Source organism: Canis lupus, chromosome 19 (genome assembly GCF_048164855.1).
Source record: "Canis lupus baileyi chromosome 19, mCanLup2.hap1, whole genome shotgun sequence".
Classification (NCBI taxonomy): domain Eukaryota; kingdom Metazoa; phylum Chordata; class Mammalia; order Carnivora; family Canidae; genus Canis; species Canis lupus.
In genome coordinates this window covers 48,040,607-48,050,636 of record NC_132856.1, presented here as the reverse complement: position 1 = coordinate 48,050,636, position 10,030 = coordinate 48,040,607, and the positions used below count along the sequence as shown (strand labels likewise).

General features: G+C 43.9%; 1 protein-coding gene across 1 annotated transcript; it reads left to right on the top strand.

Moving 5' to 3' along the window:
- The first annotated feature begins 8,417 nt into the window (after nt 1-8,417).
- LOC140611340 (olfactory receptor 1f45-like) lies at nt 8,418-9,359 on the top strand. The gene has a single exon (XM_072788126.1). It carries the CDS (start codon nt 8,418-8,420, stop codon nt 9,357-9,359), a length of 942 nt encoding a protein of 313 aa, XP_072644227.1.
- Nucleotides 9,360-10,030: the final 671 nt, after the last annotated feature.

Sequence of the window (10,030 nt, the reverse complement as noted above, 5' to 3'; positions counted from 1 at the left end):
TTCCTTTTCAATATTCCCCTGGCTATTCGGGGCCTTTTCTGATTCCACACAAATCTTAAGATGATTTGTTCCAATTCTCTGAAGAAAGTCCATGGTATTTTGATAGGGATTGCATTAAATGTGTAAATTTCCCTGGATAGCCTTGGCATTTTCACAATATAAACTCTTCCAATCCATGAGCATGGAATATTTTTCCATTTCTTTGTGTCTTCCTCAATTTCTTTCAGAAGTGTTCTGTAGTTTTAAGAGTATACATCCCTTACCTCTTTGGTTAGGTTTATACTAGGTATCTCATGCTTTTGGGTGCAATTGTAAATGGGATTGACTCCTTAATTTCTCTTTCTTCAGTCTCATTGTTAGTGTATAGAAATGCCACTGATTTCTGAGCATTGATTTTGTATCCTGCCATGATGCCGAACTGCTATATGAGTTCTAGCAATCTTGGGGTGGAGTCTTTTGGGTTTTCTACGTACAGTATCATGTCATATGCAAAAGGGAGAGTTTGACTTCTTGTCTGGTCTTCTAATCCAAATCATAATTCCTATTATTCCATTGCAAAACTCTGAATATTAGCTGTCAAAATTCTCTTTAAATGCATGCCTATTATTTCCACAAGAGTCCCATCTTTCCCTGCTGGCTCTCTCTGTCCAGTCTTAGGCTGAATAGTGTTGAGGTAGCAGAGAATGCTCAGTCCCAGACTCTGCTCTTGAGAAGTTCAGGTCTGGCAAGTGGCTCCAGTGAGAATCAGGCTACTAGGAACAGTGGAGCAGGTGGTGCACACCACACCAACCTCAGGGGGTGCCATTCACACAGGCAGCAGTGACAATGGTGCTCCACCACATGCTCCACACTGGGGAGTTATCTCTATAGTGGCCCTGCATGTAGGGAGATCTCAGGACTTCATGTACATTAATTTTTACCTTCCAAATACTTTTAAGGTAATAGTAATTAGAGAATGGACAGAAGACTCGCATACATGAACACTTCACCAAAGTGGATATACAGATGATAAAGACGCAGGTGAACAGATGTTCAACATCGTTAGCCGTTAGGGAAATGCAAATTAAAGCTATGAAGGAGATACCATGACACACCTATCAGAATGGCTAAAATAAAAATACCGACAATACAGGGACACCTGGGAGACTCAGGTCATGATCCCGGGGCTACGGGATCAAGTCCCACATCCAGCTCCTGCATAGAGCCTACGCGTCCCTCTGCCTGTGTCTCTGCCTCTCTCTGTGTCTCTCATGAATAAATAAAATAAAATCTTTAAAAATAACATTACCAAGTGCTGCCAACCAGGACTTACATACATTACTGGTGGGGATGCAAAACAGTGAGGCCACTCTCAAAAATAGTTTGACAGTGCCTTATCAGGTTAAACTTACACTTATCATATAACCCAGCAGTCTCACTCCTGAGTTTTACCCTCGAGAAACAAAGACTTATGTACATGAATATCCATATCAATTTTACTTGCTCTAACCGGAAGCTGAAACATCCTAAGTGTCCTTCTACTGGTGAATGTGTAACCAAACAGTGGTCCAGCCATAGGATGGAACACTACTCAGCAATGAAAAGGAGTGGGCTGATTTTTAAAAAAGATTTCTCCACTGTTCATTTGAGAGGATGAGTAAGAGCAGATTGGTGGATGGTCAGAAGGAGAGGAAGGAGCAGGGTCCCAGCTGAGTAAGGACCTGTAGCTGGGCTTGATCCCAGGACCCTAGGATCACAACCTGAGCAGAAGACAGACATTAACCAACAGAACCATCCAGGCATCCCAGGAATCGACTATTTATACAAGTGAAAACCTGGGTGGTTCTCAAGGGTATTATGTTGAGTAAAAGATTTGCCAGTCTCAAAAGGTCACATACTGTATACACATGACTTTCTTGAAACATCAGAATTACTTTACTGACCAGATTATAGTTGCCAAAGGTTAGGGAGGGGAGTGTTGACTACAAAGGGAGGCACGGGGAGTTTCTTTGAGATGGTGGAATGTTTAAGTGTCCTGACTATGGTGATAATTACATGAATCCATACAATTGACAAAATTTCATAAAGCATTTCAAAAATTGAGTGCATATAAACAGTGGTGAATTCTCTCCACCCAAAAAAAGATATGTGGCTAACAGTATCGTGCTACTTCAATGTCCTCATTTTTATAAATGTACCATGATTATGTACTTTTAATACATATAAATCTATAATTATATATCTAATGTAATATATAATTATATTTTAATATGTTTGATATGTAATTATAAAATGCTTTTATTGGGAGAATCTGAGTAAAGACTGAAGTGAAGGATCCTTTCACCAATGTTTGTGACTTTTATGTGTCTAAAATTGTTTCAAAATAAAGAGCATTTAAGAAGAATAAAGGGAAGAGGGGCACCTGTGTGCTCAGTGGTTGAGCGTCTGCCTTTGGCTATGGTCTTAATCCCAGAGTCCTGGAATCGAGTCCCCATCAGGCTCCCTGCGGGAAGCCTATTTCTCCCTCTGCCTATGTCTCTGCCTCTCCCTATGTGTCTCTCAGGAAAATATAAATAAATTATTTAAAAAATAAAAGTAAAGGGGAAGTGTTATTTGAAGTAACTAAGAGTCTATTTCAGCCTAAGAGCTTCTCTTTTTAAGTTCTATCTGGGGGGAGTGTTTTAGAATACTCTAAACTATAAACATAACACTATATAGTGGTGCAATATTTTAAATACTTTATATAAATATTCATACAGCAGGAGTATGTGCCTGAATCTATTTTACCAGTAGATATGCAAGCTGTAAAGTATTTAGAACGTGAAAAGATGTTCAACTTGATTATTCTTGAAAAGAAGTGCAAGTCAAAACAACAGTGAGGCAACAATTCACACCACACAGTGGTCATCGTAAAAAGGATGAACAACAAGCGTTGGTGAGATGGGGAGAAATTGGAACCCTTGTGCACTGCTGGAGGGAAGATAAAATGGTGGAGCCATGGTGGAAAATACATCGGCAGTTCCTCAAAAGTTTAAACATAGAATTGCTGCATGACTCAGCCACTCTGCACATAGGGATGTTCTGAAAAGACTTTAAACAGGCTCTCGAAGAGATACCAGTACACAGATGTTCATAGCAGCACTATTCACAGCAGCCAAAATGTGGCAACAGCCCAAATGTCCATGGTGAATGGACAAACACTTCTGTACAAAGGAATACTACTAGGGCAGCCCGGGTGGCTCAGTGGTTTAGCGCCAACTTCAGCCCAGAGCATGATCCTGGAGACCTGGGATCAAGTCCCACGTCAGGCTCCCTGCATGGAGCCTGCTTCTCCCTCTGCCTGTCTCTGCCTCTCTCTCTCTGTCCCTGTGTCTCTCATGGATAAATAAATAAAATCTTCAAAAAAAAAAAAAAACCGCAAGGGAATACTACTAAGCCGTAAAAAGGAACAGAGTTCCAACACATACTACACCATGGTTGAACCTTGAAAATATCATGCTAAGTGAAAGAAGCCAGACACAAAAGACCACAAAAGACCACACACTATATGATTCCATGTCTATGAAATGCCAGAATGGATAAATCCATAGGCAGAAAACAGACTGGGGGTGGCCTAAAACTAGGAGAGGTGGGGGAAATGCCTGCTGACAAGAACAGGGCTTCCTTCTGTGGTGGTAAAAATGTTCTGGAACTAGGGAGAGCTGGTGGCTGCACTAAATTATGAATATGCTGCATGTCATTGACATGCTTGCCTTTAAAGGGTTAAATCTGTGTCGTATGACTATCATGTTAATTAAGAAATAATCATCAGTAGGCTATTGAGCCCACAATGGGAGGCCATGGACATAGCCCAATGGTGAGGCAGCTCCAGCAGAGCTCAGAGAATCAACTGCGCACGGGCCCTACAGTGAAGGTCACTCCAATGCGGCCCAGAGCTCCTGACACCCCCAGCCCAGGGATAGAGGGAAAAGCCCAGGGCTAGCTGAGGTCGCCCTCCTCCCCAAAGAGGTAGGCCAACAGAGACAGAGTGTGGGACAGACAATTAGCAGGTGCCTTAACAAGGCACGAGGGACTAGGCCTGAGGAGTGGGATAGAGGGGTAAATCTGGCTCTGTCAGGTTCTCGAGCTTCTTCCTTCGAGCCCAAAGACTTGCCTCTACATCACATGTGGCCCACAGCACTCTCTCAGCCAAAGCTGGCTCACCTTTGGCCACATATCTCCACGGCCAGAGAGGACAATTTCATAGATGAGTAGGAAGAGAGGGAGATAGACAAGGTAAATAAACAGCAAGCAGGGGGCCCTGGAGTCTCCAGCCAGGTCTGCTCTGTGACCTCAGGGAAGTGATGTTGCCTCTCTGGGCTCGGTTCATCTGTCTGTCTAATGAAAACAAACCAAAACAGGAAGCATCCTGGGAGTGTAAGCCCTGCTCAAAAGTTCCAGCTTCTGGGTCCTCACAACAGAGCTTGAAGAGCTTTGGAACAAGAAAGACTGCGAGGTGTGTAGTTGGTGTTCTTCCCAAGGCTTCCTCATCCTAGAAGTGGAGGTAAAAGGGCCTCTCTGGAGGATTAAGTAAGACAAATACATCAAACTCTTTACCATGGCGTGTAGTGTGCAGGAGGTGTGTAAGAAATGTTAACTATTACCAGCAGGTGATGGGGAGCCAGTGCAGGCTTCTCAGCAAGGGAGAGGCAGGTCATTTCACAGTGGTGGTGGCCATTATGGAGGCTCAACCAGAAGAAGAATCCTGGCCTCAAAGCACCCAGAGAAGTGAAGAGTGGTGAGATGAGAAGCTGGGGCTGGGGTGGGGTTACTGGGAGGAGACAAAGAAGAGGAAGTTCAGGTAGAACCATAGGGATGCAGGGCGTAGGAGGAAGCAGAGGAGGCCGCCGACCACATCTCTGGCCCAGGTGCCTGGGGGTCACCAGGGCCAGTGCTCAGCCTGGGCACAGAAGGCAGAAAGAATTGGGGGTAGATGCTGGGCGGGGCTTGACACAGGGCCTCTGGGAGCCAGGGTAAGTTCAGCAAAGCAGGAGCACCAAGAGGTGTGTGTGCAAACTTGGGATGGGACCTCAAGGGACATAGTGACCTTGGCCAGGGAATGAGGTAGAATCCATCATTTACTTATCCACCCATCTGGACTCTCTCCTATGAGTTCCTGAGGTTGGTGAGGACCTGTGTGTGTGTGTGTGTGTGTGTGTGTGTGTGTGTTATTGCAGGCACTCAAAAGGCATAGATCATACTTCAAGCTGGAGTCTGGCTTGTATTCATCATCCAGATTAAGAAGTAAAACATCTGTTTACATCCCCCCTCTGTTCCCATGCTCCCATACTGCCTGTGTCACACCCCTTCCTCCGTCTCCCTCCTTCCTCTAGCTCTGAAAGAACAAACATCCTATCACTAGTATTGTTCACTCCCATACACATTTTTGCACCTTAACTACATGGGACATATCCACGAAGGATCCATAGAATTGTGTGCATGCCTCTAGACTTTACCTGAGCAACATGATTTGATGCACACCCTTCTATCCTTCTATGCACATCCTTTCTTCTGTTCATGCTTTTGAAATTCATCCAGGTTGGTGAGAGCCTTTCACATGTCTTCCATTTCTCTGACTATAAAAATGTCCACTGAGTAAGAGTGTGCCGTTGGATGTATGCACCCCTATTGTGTGGATGAGCACTAATCGTTCCAAACGTCCTTGAACCTATCTCACCACATACCTTCTAGAGAACTCTTCTGTGGTGGATGTGCAGGGTCAGGAGGGGGTCCCTGAGTTTACTGTCCTCTCAGAATTCCCATCCACACCTTGGGGAATGCCACATTGAAGATGCTCCATAGATGATCAACAAATCAACAAGCAAGTGAAACGGTACATTTACAAGACCCGACACAATTTCCAGGCTATTCCTTGGAGACTCAGCTCCTCAGGTTGTCCATTTGTGTCCAAGTACACTTCCAATTTTCACTACTTTGATCCCCAGCTCTTCAGGCCAATGATTTATTCTCTGTATGTTTAATGGACACACGGTGCATTTTGTAAAGTTTTAAGAGGCATATTTAAAGTGCTCTGTTTTAGTTGTATCTTTTCTGTATCATCCAGAAAAAGCTGAACAAAGAGACTTGAATGATACCAAATTGAAACATCCAGAAAATTCTGCATATTTTGCCCCAAATTATGGACTTACATTATATCAGTGAACTTCACTTTTTAAAATAAATTACTGAAACAACCTCAGTGACACTAGATCATGGTTGAGGTTTTCCCTAGTGGAGTAATTGTTCACCAAGCAGATTTCTCTTTTCAGGAAATCGGTTTTTCCACAAGCAAATCCATGAGTCTGAATGGCGGTGTCATGTCCATATTGATATTATGGTTTTTGATGTTTTACCAATTATTTCATATCTGCAAAGTCTCAGTTACTTCAACCATATATCAGAGTATGTTAAAAGGCATATTGCTTTCTATATGCTTTATGTCTGCTTTACCAACATACTTTGACATAACACAATTTTTTCCTGGAACTTTTTATTATTCTAATGTTTTTTAGTGTGACATATATTCTTTTGGTCTTTCGTCATTGACTATTACAAATTTTCCTTGAACCCGCAGTGAACTGAGCATGATTGCTATTCACATGAAATCATTAGGTATCAACATTTCCAACCTCAGTGAACAGCTTGTGAGCAGTATTTGGATCCAGTATTTCTTTCACCTGTTACTATAAACTACCATATTTATACTGTTAAATAATCGTTTGCCAAAAATATATATTACTTGTCACATTTTACAGTGAGCTTTACACAGAAGCAAAACTGTTCTAGGTTGTTAGGACTTCTCCCCGCATCGGATGTTGCAGGGCTTCAATTCACTATGAATATCATTCCTCCTCTATTCTCCCACAAATTTCAGCAGAGTACTATTCATGATACTTATTTTTTCATAAGATTTTATTTATTATTTATTTGAGAGGGAGAGCAAGCGGGGGAGGGCAGAGGGAGAGAGAGAAGCTCACTCCACCCTGAGTAGGGAGCCCAATACAGGGCTCTATCCCAGAACCCCAGGATAAGGATCTAAGCCTAACACAGACACTTAACCAACTGAGCCACCCAGGGCCCCCTGCTCATGATATTTAATAGGAACATTAAAAAGCTTATCCAAGCTCTGTGCCTTTTCATTCTGGATCCTTTCCTTTAATGTTTTGTTGTAAACTTGATTTGATCATTATCCAAACATTGCGCACTTATGCAAAAATTATAATGCACAAATGTAAACACTGAAGAAAACCTTAACTAGCTAAAACCAGAGCCAACCTCAGCTTTGAGAATACTGACAAATTGGTCCCCCTTCTATGGGGCAGAACACTTTGTAAGCACAAAGCCAAGCTGCTCACAGTGACGATAGCCAAACTGGCAAAAGTTTTACAAAAACTTCCAGATGTGGCTGGTGTATCAAAGCTCATTGCAACCTTCAACCACAATGAACTTGAAATATTGAGCTTATGTTATAATTTGTGTTGTCAGTTAATTTTACTATTCTTTGGAAGTACTATCAAGGTATTGTGTAGCCTGTGCCAAATATTTCCAGATTTTAGCAATGGACAGCTGTACTGGCACATACTGGCTGCATACTAGCCATGAAGTGGCGATAGCAAGTCATGGTTGCTCTTGACATGCAAGGACAGGCAATATTTTTGAGCATTATTGAGTTTCAGGGAAGCAAAGAAAGGGGGCAGAAGCTGGAGAGCTATTTGAGATAAAGAAGGGATTCTCTCAAAGATGGAAGAAATTCTGGAATCCTTGAGCCTTACTTTGGATTCTCCCCAAAGCAGGTCCTGTCTGAATCAAGGACTTGAGTACAGATAGTATGTTTAGGAGGTGATCCCAGGAGATCCAATGAGCTTTGGGAAAGTGAGAGACATATGAGCAGACTCAGATGAGTAGCTGAGGGGTGATCCTTCTATGGATCCCCCACAAAAAAAAACCACTCCAGAATGGCCCTACTGAGGAGTGATGAAGCTAAGGGAGCCACCCAACAAGGACATGTTGTTTGCTGACTGTAAGTCACTCCTGGGGGGTGTTAATGCCCACATTTCATATTACCCCATGTACAGGAGGAGCTTGCTACTGTACCCAGATGACACCCTGCGGCATAGAGGTGTAGGGATTGAGGGTGAGAAATGGTCTGAGTGTGTGGCAGCTGTCCACCCAGCCTGCAGGTGGGTTGTGGAGAATGAATGCTGTGTTCACTGATGGAAATGTTGCAGCAAACAGGTGGGAGGGTGGGTGGGTGGGGTCCTGTTGCAGGAAAGAGTGGTAAGAATTAATGAATGTCTGAACTAACAAGAGAGGATGAAATTTGGGTGCAGTGCAAGGGCTGTCCATATCACGACCCTGGACAACCCTTGGGTTTCCTTTCTGATTGATCCAGGATGGCCATGGAAGACGCAAATCTCACGTCAGTCACTGAGTTCCTGCTCCTGGGCCTTTCAGAGAACCCCAAGCAACAGCAGCTGCTGTTCATAATCTTCCTGACTATGTACCTGGTCACGGGGCTGGGAAACCTGCTCATCATCCTGGCTATTGCCACTGACCCCCGACTCCACACGCCCATGTACTTCTTCCTGGCTAACTTGGCCTTTGTGGACATTTGCTTCACCTCCACCACCATTCCCAAGATGCTAGCCAACCACGTATCAGGACACAAAGGGATCCCTTATGCGGGCTGCCTGACCCAGATGTTTTTCTTCATCTGGTTTGCTGGCATCGATAGCTTCCTGCTGGCTGCCATGGCCTATGACCGCTATGTGGCCATCTGTCACCCTCTGCACTACACCACATCTGTAACGCCACAGCTCTGTGGATTCCTGGTGGCTGCATCCTGGACTGCAGCCTTCGGGAATGCCCTAACCCACACTGTATTACTGACTCGCCTCTCATTCTGCACCCACAACCGGGTTCCCCATTTCTTTTGTGACCTCAGCCCTCTGCTGAAGTTGGCCTGCTCTGACATCTTTCTCAATAATGCAATGGTATATACCTTGGGCGCCCTACCGACCATCATACCCTTTGTGGGCATCTTGGTCTCTTACACATGCATCTTTGCTACGGTGCTGAGGATCCCTTCCACCAGAGGCAAGCAGAAAGCTTTCTCCACCTGTGGCTCTCATCTGTCTGTGGTGTCCCTATTCTACGGGACACTCATTGGGGTTTATTTCAGCCCAATGTCCTCCCACACGGCCCAGAAGGACACAGCCGCTGCGGTGATGTACACCGTGGTCACTCCCATGCTGAACCCCTTCATCTACAGCCTACGCAACAGTGACATGAAGGGGGCTTTGGGGGCCCTCATCAATAGGAAGCCAGTTTTTAGTCAGTGACCACAGTTTGAGTGCCCTAATCCAGGGCCCGTCTGTATGAAATTTCCCTCCACAGTCCCAATCTTAGATGTTTCCTTCTTATTCACTCCTGTTTATTGCCTAATTCTTCCAACAATTATTCCTTGAACATCTACTACGGTGTAGACACTCTCTAAGGGCTGAGGGTCCAGCAGGGAACAAACAAAATCCCTGACCTTGTAGTACTCACAATGCAACCTGAAGAACATATCACAATTAAAAGGAAGTAATCAGGGAACTAAAGAGACCAGATACAAGCCCCACTTTGATTAAGGTTCAGGCTAATCTGCTATTATAAAAAGATGCAAATGCAGAGGCTCAAAAAGTCATGTGATTTTGCAAACCGAACTCTTTTGTTTCTGTAACAGCATAGTTCCTTCAAAAAACTTAGAGTAGACATCTGGTCTACTTATCTCTACTTAGTTCATTGCTAGGCAACCTATCTGATGGGGTTTCCTAGCCAGAGTTCTTGTGTTTATTGATTTTGCAATGTTTGCTTCCTTGAACTACCTACTTTCTTGTTACTCAGTTGATGGTCATCTGAAACAATAGCTTTGGGCAGGAGGTAAGATCCTTATTTATACTGTTTTGAAGGACAGGAAGCTGTTGGCTCTTCCAACTTGTGTTGTTTCTGACTTTGAAAAGTGACCAGT

Coding starts and splice junctions, on each gene's coding strand:
- LOC140611340 (XM_072788126.1), top strand. CDS start 8,418: ATGGAAGACGCAAATCTCACGTCAGTCACTGAGTTCCTGCTCCTGGGC.